At 42.7% G+C, this 16054-nt stretch overlaps 1 protein-coding gene across 3 annotated transcripts in view; it reads right to left on the bottom strand.

Moving 5' to 3' along the window:
• Positions 1 to 852: 852 nt before the first annotated feature.
• The window catches only part of TXNRD1 (thioredoxin reductase 1), a 61042-nt gene continuing 45840 nt past the window's right edge, over positions 853 to 16054 (bottom strand). For all 3 annotated transcript variants that reach the window (XM_055394296.2, XM_055394295.2, XM_055394297.2), the window contains exons 12-15: positions 15020 to 15127; positions 12528 to 12623; positions 8042 to 8176; positions 853 to 2719 (exon numbers count right to left, since the gene is read on the bottom strand). In XM_055394296.2, the coding sequence (XP_055250271.2) occupies positions 2651 to 2719; positions 8042 to 8176; positions 12528 to 12623; positions 15020 to 15127 (408 nt within the window). In that variant the 3' untranslated portion in view covers positions 853 to 2650. The remainder of the gene's footprint in view (positions 2720 to 8041; positions 8177 to 12527; positions 12624 to 15019; positions 15128 to 16054) is intronic.

Genomic DNA, 16054 nt, shown 5'->3' with positions numbered 1-16054 from the left:
GAAACGGTAACCCACTCCAGTATTCTTGCCTGGAGAATCCCATGGACAGAGAAGCCTGGTAGGCTACAGTCCACGGGGTTGCATAGAGTCGGACACGACTGAGTGACGGAACAGAACAGAACAGAACTTAAACACCATCTAACATTCAATACAATTGACCTATTTAGTTATTTTTGCTGGTTTCCTTCTATATAATTTTTGACGAGGATTACTGATGTTTCCTGTTGACTGCTGAACTCTCCTGCCTAGAACAGTACCTGGTACCTAATATCTGTGGAGGAGATGAAGGACTAATTGCGTACATTCACCCACCCTACCTGACCACACACACCTTCAGAGGTGAGATCTGTTTTGGTCCAAGTTCTCTAGATAAAAGTGGACCAGTAGGGGATGGGTAGGTAGATAGACACAGGTAATAGATTCATTATAAAGAATTGGCGGGTGCAATATGTGCGTACTAAGTGCCAAGTCGCTTCAGTTGTGTCCCTTTGTGAGCTGCTAGGCTCCTCTGTCCACGGGATTCTCCAGGCAAGAATACTAGAGTAGGTAGCCATGCCCTTCTCCAGGGGATTGTCCTGATCCAGGGATCGAATCTGGGTCTCCCACATTGCAGGTAGATTCTTTACACTGGGGAAGCCCAAAATATGGAGGCTGAGAAGTCTCACACGCTACCTGCCACCTGCAAGGGGTCAACTAGACTAAAATGTGAACCTCAGCACATCGACCAGGCCAGACAGCGCAGCATCAGTGAAACTTGGCACCGAGTTCTCAGCATCACCAACATGAGCGCTGAAGGCCATTCACTTCTCAGGCACATGAGCCCAAGACCACCACTCAGTAAGAACGCACGGCTCAGTGGATATTAATACCTTTTAATGTTTCACATTGTTTTTTTTTTCTTTCTTCCAGAAGATTTAAAACAAAAATACATGGAATTTAATGAGTTTCAATACACCAGGCGATTACAGAGACAAGTCTATAAAGTGGGATTCTTCTTGTGGGGACAGAATATTCCATTCCACGAAGAAGACAGAATCACAACATGATTAGGCTTGATCACCCTGTACTGCCTGTAATCTAGTTTCAGAGATTGGCAGACTTGGAGGGGGAAAAAAAATAAATAAATAAAACCGAACACAGTCAGCTGCCTCAATTCCCCTCTCTTTTTCCTTTTTCCTTCTCTCCACACAACCAGATGGGGCGGGGTGAGGCAGGGCCGTGGGACAGACGAGGTCAGGGGCCCTGCTGACCGAATGCTGGGCGAGTTCCCTGAGGTGATCGAGAAATGTGCTTTGAATCAACCGCTCGGTGTTGTGGCTGAGAAACACACACAGAGGGAAGACCCAAAAAGGGGGCTGGGGGGCTACAAGGACTGCTGGTGGGAGGCCTGCCGTCCACAGCATGTTTAACATCTTACTTCTGTAGAGGGGATACGGCCTAGATATAATGCACTGTCAGTCGCTGTAGCCGGAAATCTCTAACTGCAGGGTTAATACCTCTTTGTGATAATCCGAGTTGGAATGCAAGCAGAGCATAAACACTTCTGCCCAAATTCCACCAAGTGCTGTCAACAGAAAAAGTCAAAACCACTTGGTTTTTTAAATGAAAATCCTTCACATCCACCTGTGTTCAAAAATAATAAATTATGATATTAACAGCTTCCTTTAAAAAACAAAGCAATTACCACAAGAGTTAAATTGTCAAGTGTAGAAAGACTTTTTTTTCTATGAATGTAGTTCTCAAAGGGACAGATACCTCACACACATGAAAAATTAAGCTGTGCTATCTTGTGATTTCAGCTTAAAGCAAAAGTTACTCCCCAAAACAGTTTTAAACGAGCGCTAAATGTTTTCCATTGCAATAGACCTCAGCTCACTTAGGCCAGCACCAACAGACTAAATACATTTTCTGTTTCTCCCCATTTCAGGTGGACATCTGCCTCCATGATGAAGAACGGTGGAAATCACACTATACTACCAAGTTCTCTGCAGTGGAAGACTCCTTCTAATAGGCTGGCCAGGCAGCCACTGCCTTTTCTAAACAGAACTAAAAACAATCACCAGTGGTGTAGCACATGAGCAAACTGGCCAACCGTGCTTCCCGTGTTCTGGGAGGAGACTTGGGCCACAGGGCAGTCTCTCCTGGGACAAGCCTGGGAGCTTCCCCATGCTTTCCCGGCGATGAGTCGCTTGTATTTGCACATGGTAGCCATGACTTGCTTTTGGACCAAAATTGTTTGCTATCATCTCTAGTATCACTAACACCGAGGAGAAAAAGTGAAAAAAAGAACCAACATTAGAAAGCTTGACAGTTAGCCTAAGAAAACCCACAAAAGAAAGGCCAAGAGAAAACTGCTCTGACAGTTCCATCACCACCCACCACGAGGGGCTTGGGGCTGGTGACTTCATGGACGCATCACTCCGATGCTCTGCCAAAAGCCAGTTTTGAGTTCATCACAGTGACCCCAATGCAATGCTGCCTGCCTTCCACGAATCACCTCCCACCCGTAAGACCCAAGGGGGCCTCGGGGAGTGTAAGCACCGGACACGCAGGTGCCAAACCCGAGAGCCTTTTGCAGCACTTCGCCTTGGACTTGGGCAAGAAACGCATCGGTGGTTTGGAGTCTAGGCAGCAGCATCTGCACTGGGGCTTAGCCTCAGCAACCGGTCTGGAGGATGTTTCCCCCGGAGCGCTTGGTCACCGACAGAGTTGTGAACACCTGCAGGGGCGGAGACAACACGAGAGCGTCAGACACCTGGGAGCTGAGATAACACCGTATGTACAGAGGATGACTTGGCCGAGCACTTAAAATGTATACAACAGAGGAGTAATACGACCAAGGCAAGCATTTCACCAACGTAAAACAGAGAAAATGCAGGCTCTGTCTAATAAAGCACTTATTTATTAGCATGTGATTTATGAACTGATTAAAACAATCTCCCTGGTTGCTTATTAATTCTCTAAAAGAAACACACCATGAAATATTCTGGATACTCAGAAAGGAATAAAGTGTACTATTCCAAATACCCTTGGCCCACCCAGCTCAGACAGCCTCATAATGTGGTTGGAACCCCGTGTGTGTCCCCCTTCCTGAGCTGATCCTCAGCTCTCCCCCTTTAAACACTCCTCAGTAGACTACTCCCAGTCAGGCAGACTGAGTCAGCTGGAGAGATCCATTAAGGCTGGGCCTCTCCAGCCACCGTCTCTCCTGAGCTCCACGACAGTAAGACCAGACCCACACCTCTTCACACTTAACCCAGCTCCTCCCGGTGATCGGCATCACCACTACTTGGCTGCTCAGGCCATGCACTTGGAATTGATTGTTAATTCCTCTATTTCTACTACTGTTGATATATCATCAATTAATAAGTCTTAGGTATCTTGCTTCTTTTCTGTCAAATCTGATCCTTCTTCATGTTAACACTACTGTGATATTTCTGTTTCCAAAACAAAAAATGGTGCCTTCACCTCCTTGTGATGACCCTGTAAGGACACATGTTATACATTCCTGCCCTACTGCACATGGATGTGGGGGACAGGGGCTTGCTCTGGCCAAGGTGGGGAAGTGGAAAGCATCGCTTGGGAACACAAGGCCTGAGCACCAAGGTGCTTTTCCTGCACCTCCTGTCCCTCTGCCATTAAGCCACAGTGGCCCCAGAAGCTGCCCCGTCAGCTGAGTCCTGGAGTGACGACAGCATGGGAGCTGGGCTGCAGCTGATCCGTGATGACCTCAAAGCCCCACAAGGCATACAGGCAAAAACAAAACCTCACCCAAACGGACTATCCATACTGCTCAGGCATGAAAAAGTAATTTTGTGTTTAGCAATGTGGAAGACCTGGGTTCGATCCCTGGGTTGGGAAGATCCCCTGGAGAAGGGAAAGGCTACCCACTCCAGTATTCTGGCCTGGAGAATTCCATGGACTGTATAGTCCATGGGGTCACAAAGAGTTGGACACGACTGAGCGACTTTCACTTCACTTCACTTCAGAGAGCCACTGAGTGTCTCACTGAGACAAGAAGCCATGGCTGACTTGGGAGAGTCCCCAGTGGAAGCAAGACTTTATTGTCAGCACACCTGGACACCCTCTTTGGTCAGCTGCATCTTTGATTCTCAAGAAATATCTGGTTTCCTGATTTTTACTAAAAAGAGGAAAGCACAAGAAATTGAGGCAGTTTTGACTTCTACAGGTCAAAGCAATAGGAGTCAGCATCAAAAATACCTGTGAATAAGAGGGGAAAACGCTGCTATGTAAAGGAGGAACAATATTGAGGAAAATCCTCAGTCTATTCAGCCTTAAAGCAGTGACAAAGCCTTTTTTTCCCTCTATGCCAATTTATCAGCAGCACTGCAAAAATGTCAGACCCAAGTAATAATGGCTAGTAAAACATTTAAAGTATGAACCCAGAAGAAAATGTGAGAATAATTCACATTCCCAAAAATAATAATTATAAGAAGTTCATCCTTATTAGCAAAGATATGTGAAAAGGCTCGAAATAGTCCTTTCCTTTAAACTTATTACAGAAAAAGTTACACTGAATTTTGCAACATTTTCATGAGCACTCAAATTCAAAGCTGATGACACTGTAAACTAGTACAACTCTTTTTTGAAGAGCAATAGAACTCCTTTGTTTTAAAAAAAAAAGTGTGACTGTGGATGAGAAGACCAAGATAATATGCAATAATGAAAATAGCTGTGTTCAGATGCTGGTATTACAGGCAATTTAAAATACCATCAAACATGCTCTCTTTCCAATTTTTTAAAGGAAGAAAAATAATGAGCAAGGGAATACATTAAAGCAAATTTCATGCTTGTGAGTTTGCAAGCTTATGTTTTATTTCTCAGGAATTAATTTAGACACAGAACTTGTAGGATGTGTGGATAAAAAACTAAACCCATCAAAAATGGAAAGAAATGAAGGGGAAAGAAAGAGCTCTTATCTACTTCTCTTCTACTGGAAACATGTTAAAGACACGGGGGAAGCCAAACCACCATTGCTGGTTAGTCTATACAGAAAAAAACAAACAGCATCAATTCCTACAGGGATCTTATACACACAGACCTGATTTACAATTGTCCTAAAAATATTTTTGAAAAAAATGAGCAGAGGCAGTTTTTTGATCCCAGGACAAAGAACACACTCACAAAAGGGTAAATAAACACTATGGGAGGCATGTCTCTTACCTAGCCAACCCCTCTGAGCCTTACAAGATCCCCCCACCCCATTCACTGCAGACTGTGATTATGCTGACTATTAATGAAACAAAACTTTTGATGTTTGGCACTAAAATTCATTTAAGACATTTCACAGGTCTTGTCTCTGATGCTCCTTCTTCTTAAGGCATTATTTTTTCTCTATAGATAATTAGTTGAAATTACTACTCAAAATCACATGTGATCAGTTTCCTCCTCAATTATTACTGCTCAGATGTCCAGGATAAATAACCATCACACCAGCCTCAAACTGAGTAACACTCGTGTGTCACTGACGCCGCAGGCCTTGAGACCCCCTCTCTCACTGACACCAAGGGGCTTTCAGTCAAAACACCAGTAGTCTCTCCTTCTCCCACAGAGACTCTGGAAGGAAACCCTGTGGAAACTATTTTCCTCCAAAAAAGCAAGCCTCCCCCGAGGAATGCATCAACTCCTGTAGGCAACTACTTCAGAGCCAAAGGTTGCGCAATCACGAAGGTTCTCTCATTGAAATGGTACAAACCACCCACAGCTGGTGTGGCACTGCGACAGCAGTTCTGAGGGCCTTCAGGTCCCTGAATAAACCATGATCTCTGCCACACGGGGTTCTCGTACTTGGTGCTCCCTCGGACTGGCTGACACGAATGCATTGTCTCCTCTTGTGCGAGAACTGGCCCCCAACCCTCCTGCCCCAAACGCCACTGTGCACTTGTCCTGAGCCTGGGACCCACCACCCAGATGTGTGCCTGGCCCTTCCCTCACCCGCCTCACTGCTCTGACTCAAACCCCTGCTGCTCCCCAGCACCCAGCACAGAGCTAGGCACACAGCTGCACAACAAATGCACTCAGAGGGAAACAACGGCAGCCAGTTTTTCAATCTCATTAATCAGTCGCCACCTTGGAAACAAGACAAAGAGAAAAGCCTTATGAAAAGAGTGAATGTTCACCTCTGAGCTTCAAAGAGAAGCAACAGATGGAGATGCACAGCGGCAAATGCTTAAAGAGGGTTTCCAGCATGCCAGGTGCACCGCGGGGACAGGCCTCTGGCTGACCTCTCTGCGGGCCTGGGCTTCAGAAGGACACCTGCCTTCTCCACCGCACCTCTCTGCCCAGCTGGCAGTCAGCCTGCAGACAGTGCCACGTGCTGCCACTGGGTCAACACGACACAAGCAAGTGAGGCAGCAGGAGCCATGCTCACATCAGCCTTTTAACCAGTCTGCTGAGAACCGAATTCAGATTAAAAAGCCAGACACTTGCATAACCAAGTTGGGAAGGGATGTCTTTATCCCGGTTGAGAATGACCGTTGTTTTAAAGTATCCTAGACTTTTAACCATACCCACCATCGTGGGTTGAATAAAGTCCTCCAGAAAGAGCAGCTCAAGTCCTAGGCCCCAGTACCCGTGAACGTCATGACCTTGGTTGCAATCAGGGTCTTTGCAGATGTAACCAAGTGAAAATGAAACCATTCAACGGGGTCCTAATCCATGACCTTACAGTAGGAGGGAAATCTGGACCGAGACACACAGCAGGTAAGGCCACATGAAGCCAGAGGCAGAGGCTGGAGCAATATGTCTACAAGCTGAGAAAAGTCAGAACTTGCCGGCAACCACAGAGGCTGTAAAGGCAAGGAAGGCCTCATCTCCAGAGGCCCTGGAGGGAGCATGGCCCTGCTTTCAGACTCTGGCCTCCAGCACTCTTAGACATTTCTGTTGTTTCTAAACGCTTAAGTTGCAATATGTCAGCCCCAAGAAACTAACACAGTTTTTGAAAAAGAATGAAACTAACTGGCTCCTCACCTTCCCTAGACAGTCTCAGTCACGACACTGAATAAAAGATACACTGCACAATTTTCAAGAGCTTTTTAAAATCTATTCTCTTTTCCGTTTTTATGTATCATTTTTGAAATTCAGTTTTACTTCACAAAAACAAGTTTTCAGAAACAAAACAACAACAAAACCCAGAACAAAACAACACATACAAAGTTCTCTGTGAATAATGCCCTGGTCACTAAACTGGTGCATACTATACAGGAAGATACTCATAGTATAGAGGAAGACACTCGGGGAAAAGACAGAGCAAAAGGAAGCGAGAACATTCTTCCAGGCTGCAATGCTCAGCTCCGCCCCTAAGCCTCTGATGAGAGAAGGTACCTCCCCAGCCTCCAGGCTCTCCAGTGCAGACACGTCTCTGGCCTACCAGCCCTGTGGAGCGGCAGCAGAGTCAGTAACCAGCTCGCAGGTGAGCACTGACGGGTGTGCAGACACACTGACAGCCAGAGGCCCCACCGCGAAACGTCCAGTTCTGCCGTCACATGCGTGATCTTTCCCAAGCTTCACTTTCTCATTCTTTGACACTGAAAGCTAACAAGGGAGAGAGCATCACTAGCCTCCAGGGATCTCAGGGATAACTAGGGCTGATGCTCTTTTTGAGTATGAATGGCATCATCAGCTGATTGCCATGAAAATAATTTATGACACGTGATAAATAAACAATTTGAAGCATATGCGTATAAACCACTCTCACCATTTTTACTGTTCAGCAGCACGACAGTACTATCCAGTGGGCTTTCCAGGTGGTGTAGTGGTAAAGAATCCGCCTGCCAGTGTAGGAGACATGAGAGGCTCGGGTTTGATCCCTGGATCAGGAAGATCCCCTAGAGTAGGAAATGGTAACCCACTCCAGTATTCTTGCCTGGAGGATCCCACTGTCAGAGAAGCCTGGTGGGCTACAGCCCATGGGGGTCACAAAGAGTCAGACATGACTGAGCACACACGGACAGGCACTATCTAGCCTTAACTGAAAGTGTGGAGAAAAAATAATAATAATAAAGAAAGTGTGGAGACGCACCTCTGCGCAAACGGGGTGGATTCCGATGGTGCTGTCCAGCTGCCCTTTGGTCAGTCCACATTTGAGTGCCGCTGCGAAGCCCTGGGTCACTTCTCCAGCATTTGGACCCAGTACGTGGAAGCCCACAACACGTTCCTAAGATACAAAAAAGTGATACAATTATGTAGAATTTTCCCTCCTTAACAGCCTGGAATGTTTTTCCAGTCTAATCTAAAAAAAACCCATTCAGAAATATTGATGCTTGCTGCTGAAAACTGTGTAGGCTGAAGGTACTGCAACACGGGCTAATACAGAACTGTGGTCATACTATGCAAGAAGGAAGAGAAAGAACCAGCCACTGGTGATGATGAGGAAAAACACTTTGGAAAAGCAAAAATGTGTGCAACCACGTAAGCACCAAAATGTTCTGGAAGGTGTTTTCAAAGGGCTTTTCAGTGGTGCCCTCGTCTCTATCCGGTTGTCTCAGAGCTCCAGGTAAACCACTTGTGGTAGCTGAAACATTTAAGAGCAGCCATTCAAATTAAAAAACCATTTAAACTGAAGTTTTAGGAGTAGACAGAAGAACCTAAGAGGCTTTCAATGTGAAAACATTTTTGAAAGCAAGAGAAAAATATTTGGCAATTCTGAAATACCTGTGTGGGAATCATTTTGGATAAATGCTAAATCCAAACTCAGGCTACCCCTGCCAAGAGCAGGGAAACCTGTTGCATCCTACTGTGCAGACTTTCCCAGCTCTGGGCTGGCCCATCCAATCCAACCCTCTTGTAACAGACGAGGCAGCTCAGGCAATGAGGCGCAGAGCCTTATCTGATGTTCAATGGCTTCCTGAAAACAGTCAGAAAGGGCCTTCTGTATGTAATCCACTTTATGTTAGACTCTTGCTTTATTCATTTTGGCAATCTGGGTTTGTGCATATGGATAAATAAAGCACAAAATACACTAGCTCTTAAAATACACTAGATCTAAATGCAATAATATGGATAGATCTCAAAAAGTGAGATTAAAAAGGAAAAGGTACAGGCTTCTATTTAGCTGAGGATACCACCTTTCTTTAAACCATGATGTATGTGTTTACGGGACATAATAGGCAGCAAATATATAAAAGTGAGACAGCCCAAGGTGAGGCGAGTGAGGCCTCTGGGGCAGGGAAGGAATGGGGGTGGAGGACCGGGAAGGAATGGGTGGAGGACCAAGAAGGAATGTGAAAGACGACCAGGATAGAGGTTAACAGCATGGATTCTAGTTGCTTGGACTGAATTCCAGCTCCTCAGTTCAGTTCAGTTCAGTCGCTCAGTCGTGTCCGACTCTCCACGACCCCATGAATCACAGCACGCCAGGCCTCCCTGTCCATCACCAACTCCCGGAGTTCACTCAAACTCATGTCCATCGAGTCGGTGATGCCATCCAGCCATCTCATTCTCTGTTGTCCCCGTCTCCTCCCACCCCCAATTCTTCCTAGCACCAGACTCTTTTCCAGTGAGTCAACTTGACGCATGAGGTGGCCAAAGTATTGGAGTTTCAGCTTTAGCATCAGTCCTTCCAATGAACATCCAGGATTGATCTCCTAGCACAATTAACTTCCACACTTCGGCTTCCTTGACTATAAAACGGGGATAACAATAGCACAGTATCTCACAGGATTATACAAGGATTAAATAAGCTAGTATATGTAGACCATTAAGTAATGGCGACACATTTTACATGTTCAACAGGTAAATACAGCCAGCCTATTACAAACTGCGAGCTTCCCCGGTGGCTCAGGGGTAAAGAATCTGCCTGCCAAGTCAAGAGATCAGAGTTTGATCCCTGGATGGGGAAGATCCCCTGGAGGAGGAAATGGCAACCCATTCCAATATTCTGGCCTGAAAAATTCCATGGACAGAGGAGCCTGGAGGGCTATAGTCCACGGGGTTGCAAAGAGTAGGACACGACTTAGCACTTATGCGTTATAAACTGCCTTTATGACATAAACGTCTATCATTCAAAAGAGAAGCTCTGGGCAAATACACCAACATGTTAATAGTCAGAGTCTGCAGTAGGGACTTGCCCTATTCCTTTCTGCAAATTTCAAATATACTGTGTATAAAAAGGATAGCATACAAAAAGAATAAAAGCCCAGCAAGCAAGTACTATTTAAAACCAAGCACAGTCAGTCACTTTGAAGTGACTGAACTCAAAGTGAATACAGCCTGCCCCAAGGATGTTAAAAACCAGAAGCAAGCTTTTATATAAGATGGCTTATGACAAAAGAGCAATGACAAGTATTCATCTCTTGTAATACTGTCTCTGTTTATGAAAATAATTAACAGCAATACCATCCAACAACAATACCATCCTCAGTTATTTTAATTAAAATGAGTTTTTACTGGTAGTATAAGTTATTTTTCATACTATATAAAAAAATGCCATTTGAACAAATGACACATCAGTAAAAGAAAAAAGGAACAAGAGAACCGGGTGTAGTTAAAATAGATTTGCTTGATATAAAGGACACTTTTGAGGTTTCACTGACTGCTGTATGCAAATGAAGTATCTCCTACTAGACATCAGACCGCCAGCGTGAACGTCTGACATTCTCTCCTCTCGTCTGTAGTAGCATGGCATCTAATGCACACTCATACAAATGACTTTATTAAAACTGTGTCTAAAAAGACAAAACTCTCCATAAAACTGTTCTCTATGTCAATTCTGTATAGTTTGCTAGAGGTAACCCTGCTGCTGCTGCTAAGTCACTTCGGTCGTGTCCGACTCTGTGTGACCCCATAGACGGAAGCCCTCCAGGCTCCCCCGTCCCAGGGATTCTCCAGGCAAGAACACTGGAGTGGGTTGCCATTTCCTTCTCCAATGCGTGAAAGTGAAAAGTGAAAGTGAAGTCGCTCAGTCGTGTCCGACCTTTAGCGACCCCACGGACTGCAGCCTACCAGGCTCCTCCATCCATGGGATTTTCTAGGCAAGAGTACTGGAGTGGCTTGCCATTGCCTTCTCTGAGTTAACCCTAGTATGTCCGTTTATTAAAAGCATCTACTGATGACCTTTTCTGTAGCGAATCCAGGTTTTCCGAGAACCCTGGGCTCTGCAAAAAAGCAATCTGCAACTGTGCTACTGTGTAGGGCAGTAGTTACTAAACCAATATATCACTTAATTATACTCAAATCCCAAAATGAAAAAAATGAATTCATTAGGCTTTTAACATATGGATTCTTTTAGTTGTTTATATTTTCACTGGGGTACTTTTTGAAAAAGATCTCAACTAAGTTAAAAATATACCAATTCAAGTTAAGATTCAACCCACAATGGTAAGAGAGACCAAGAGGTACAGACTTCCAGTTACAAAATAAACCATACAGTCATGTACAGTGTGGGGAATACAGTATTAAGTAATAAATCTGAATCGTGACAGACGGTAACTAGAGTTATCATGCTGATCATTTGAAATGTACAGAAATATCAAATCATCATGTTCTACACCAGGAACTAACACAGTGCTGTAAGTCATTAATACTTTGAAAACTAGCTCACAAAAAGAGATCAGATTTGTGGTTACCAGAGGTAGGGGATGCGGGAAGGGAGAAATGGATCAAGCTAGTCGAAAGGTACAAAATTCCAATCATAAGACTAAATAAGCACTCAGGGTATAATGTGTGTGCATGTGTGCTCAGACGTGTCTGACTCTTGCCACTCCATGGACTGTACAGCCCACCAGGTTCCTCCATCCATGGGATTTCCCAGGCAAGAATACTGGAGTGGGTTGCCATTTCTTTCTCCAGGAGATCTTCCTGACCCAGGGATCAAACTCACATCTCCTGCAAAGGCAGACAGATTCTTTACCACTGAGCCACCTGGGAAGCCCTAGTGGTGTAATGTATAGCAGGATAAATATAACTAACATTGCTGCCAGTTAGATATGAAAGTTGTTAAGACAGTAAATCCTGAGTTCTCATCACACACACGGAACACTTACAGAGCATGTGCAAAGACATACACTTGTCCCGGATGACAATACAGAAAATGGGGGCAGTAGTCAGAAAAGTCTGAAAACCAATGACTTCATCACTTTGTAGGTATGGAAACAAAGCCTGTGAGGTCAGGGGCTTTAGCCTCAGGTCTTTGTTACTAGCTGTTACATGAAGCAGCAAGCAATGAAATCTTAAATGAGAACCCAATTAAGAGCTCCCCCATTCCAGCTTTCTCACTAGTGCTAGCTGCTTAGCATACAAACTTGGGTTACTCCTTTCTTGTTCTGTCATTGTTTTTAGATAGTCAATGGCTTCATTGGTTCTGACTGCCTGCCCACAACACATTCACGCAGAGGGGAGTCAGGCCATGTCATCAGGGGCCTCACCCTAGGGTAATGTCCACACAACTGGGGAGACTCACAGGTGAAATACTAAAAGAATGCAATGTGTGTATCACGTGATCAAAACAGAGCTGCATAGTAAAAATAAAATGAAATCAGTAGAAAGGACTAAGTATGAATGGCACTTACATTGTCTTTGATATTGCAGACTACTTTTGCGTAACATTTGTTGTTATCTCTTGATGGAATAGTCCATTCCAATGGCCAAAAGTAACTATGGTAAACCTAGGGAGACAGAAGCACAATTTAGACCCATCATCTCAAGAAGTATGTCTGTCAGACACTAGTTGTGGTGTGAAGACAGTGGATGCTCTTTAATATTTAATCATTAGACTTTCATTGAACAAAAAAATTCATGGAACATATAAGAAGCTGGTCAGAAGGTAAATAACTTTAAACTCATAGTTGACAACCCTTCTGCCATAATCTCATCCCTTCATTATACTTCAACCTCCAATGAATAAACCTTATGTAACGACAACAAAGTGCAAGCCAATGAGGGAAAGAAGCCACGTAATTACTTTCCATCCTGCATTAAAAAAGAAAGAAACCAACGCTATCTTGCTACCTCAAAAGAATGGCAACTTTGGGCAAGAAACAAGTAAGGTGCCAGGAACACTTAGAGCAATTATCTAGTTCCCCTAGTTAATACTTCCAAAGACATCTCCTTCTCTGAAATTATCCACCAAAAGCACGGAAGGAAGGAAGGAAGGAGGGAAAGATGATAGATGAAAGGAAACAGACATCCTTACTGACAGTTCATAAACTTAAATCTTGGATGACCAACAGGATTTTTTTCTCCTTCAACTGCTAGCCTCGATTCAAAACATACAAGGTTGGCAGGATATTTTAAAAACACACTGATTATCTAAACATTATATAACATTCTTTTACCTTGTAATATAATTTTTTTGATAAATGTGGGTTACGAAACTGAATGTACAGTATCATAGTATCACAACAATTACACAGAGGGAAAAATGATTTTAAAAACTACTAACAACAGCTGTGTTATAAACATAAGTCTATGAGTGATTGTTTCCTATTTCCTTTGCATTTTTCAAGATTTCTTCAACTCAAATGCCTTGCCTTTATAATGAAAAACGCAAATTCTAATCAAACAAATACAAAAGATTATCTGAAAAAATACACAATATTAAGAACCTTAAAATTTAAGTTATTTTTTGATAGCAATATAGCCTCAGAAAATAATCAGAGAAAGAGACAGTGAGTAATAAAGATGTTCATCATTCTATTCATAATAGTAAAAAATGAATCTAATAAAATGGCTTAAAAAATTACTGTATAGTAGCACCCCTGAAAGGAAATATTGCAAAAGTCATTTTTTAAAACGGTGCTTTTAGAGGGAAATGCTTGTGAGCTAACACTAATTGTCAAGTACAACAGAAAATTGCATGCAACTTAATCACACTTTAAAAATTAGCTATGTATACCAACACAAAATTATACATATATAAAACATATTTAGACTAGAATATACAAAAATATTAATAGCAGTTATCTTTTCATGAATTAAAATTTCCTTTTGTAATATTTTGAAAATTTCCTATGAGGATATACTATTCTTATAACCAGAAAAAAATGCTAATAATGTGTTACTGATAGATCAATATTATATACTATTACTAAAATATAGAATAAAAGAAGTTGTTAAAAAATTTAAAATAGACTTTCGTATTACAAAATGCACTCTGATTCACAAATCTGGTCTTTTAGGTTTTACTGGAAACTTTTTTCCCCAAATAATTTAAAACAGCAGACCCTTTGTGTAGCATTACTTGTGTATATAAAAGTAGTTTAATTCATGTGCAGTTTCCTTGACATTGGTGGTGGTTTAGTAGCTAAGTCGTGTCTGACTCTAGTGACCCCATAAACTGTAGCCCACTAGGCTCCTCGTCCACGGGATTTCCCAGGCAACAATACTGGAGTGAGTTGCCACTTCCTTCTCCAGGGGATCTTCCCGGTCTAGGAATTGAACCTGGGTCTCCTGTACTACAGGCAGATTCTTTACCAATTGAGCTACAAGGGAATCCCTTCCTTGACTATATATAGGATAAAAAGTGACTGGCAACATTAGCTATAAATTAAAGGGTAATGGTAGGAAAAAAAGACCCTAATAGAACAGTAGAAATGTAGGTACATTTTAGTTTTTTTCCCCTGTATTTTTTAACCATATTAATAATAAAAAAAAAACCAGTAGAAGTGGTTTTGAAAAACAGAACCAAGAATTACTACATCAACTGATGAAATTGATGAATGGAAGGTAGGTCAGATAACCATATTATATCAACAGTAAACTGTCTAAAAAGTAGTAACCACCATGTGTTTAGACAGGAAAATGTCCTTGTTCATAGTATTACAGCATTTAGGGGTAAAAGGGCATTCACCTTACTCAAATGGTTCAGGAAAAAGAAATACACATAGAGATGCACAGAGATAAGAGATATGACGAGGCTAACACAAATGGGCAAAATGTTACTAACACGTGAATCTGGAAAATGGGTATACCAGAGTTCTCTGTACTATTTTTCAGCTCCTCTTTATGCTAGAAATTATTTTAAATTTGGGGGAAAAGAGCAGTAGTGAAGAGTAAAACTTACCTCAACATTTTCTTCCCCAAATTTCTCCACAGCTTTCTCTTCAGAAAGACCACAAGACCCATATTCCAAAGGAGTGAAAACAGTCGTTGGAACGTTTTCATAGTCACACTGTTTCAAAACGGAGGAGGAGAGTTATGATGGGAGAGATTATAACTCAAAAGAACATATGCTTCAAAAAACTTCAAACTGAGGAGAGAAAAGTAGACTGATAAATCCTTTGTACTGAGAACCATTAGCTGCTGTGATAATATTTCAGCAGAGGTTTACATTCTGTCAAGACTAGTCATGAATAAGAGACTCGTGCGGCTTCTCATCCAGCTACCAGCTCATGTTGACAAGCACAAGCTTTCTCTCCCTTAAATAAAGCAAAAACAATCCTCGTGCACCCAATGTTGAAAGTCTTAATTACTAATGCAGAAGTTAACAGACTTTACTGGAAAATCAATTAGGTAATACAAATCAAGAGCCATAAAAACATTTTACAGTTTTTGGCCCAATAACCTCACTTTTAGAAATCTATGATGATAATTTAATATACAGCAAAAGCTATATAAATTAACTGAGCAATGTCACAGTTCTCATCAATAGAGGAAATATCAGAGTGGCTTTAAAATTCAAATAAGAAAGTGGTTCTATAGTACGTATTCTCAATGCAATCTTATGCAGCCACTAACATGGTAACGAAGACCAAGGAACAAAAGAAGTTCATGATGGGCTTTTCCCTGGTGGCTCAGTGGTAAAGAATCTGCCTACCAATGCAAAAGACACAGGTTCAATCCCTGATCCGGGAAGATTCCACATGCCACAGAGCAAGTAAGCCAATGCATCGCATCTATTGAGCCTGTGCTCTAGAGCCTGGGAACCGTGACTACCGAAGCCCTTGTGCCCTAGAGCCTGTGCTGCACAAGAGAAGCCACCACAATCAGAAGCCTGCACATTGCCAACTAGAGAGTAGCCCCCACTGGCTGCACCTAGAGAAAAAGCCTGTGGGGTAACAAAGACCCAGCACAGTCAAAAATAAATAAACAAAATTAT

Source organism: Moschus berezovskii, chromosome 6 (genome assembly GCF_049115385.1).
Source record: "Moschus berezovskii isolate FMDL1 chromosome 6, NW_MosBer_1.0, whole genome shotgun sequence".
In the NCBI taxonomy this organism is placed as follows: Eukaryota; Metazoa; Chordata; class Mammalia; order Artiodactyla; family Moschidae; genus Moschus; species Moschus berezovskii.
Note: the sequence above shows the minus strand (reverse complement) of the source record. Positions and strands in the feature narration are given on the sequence as shown.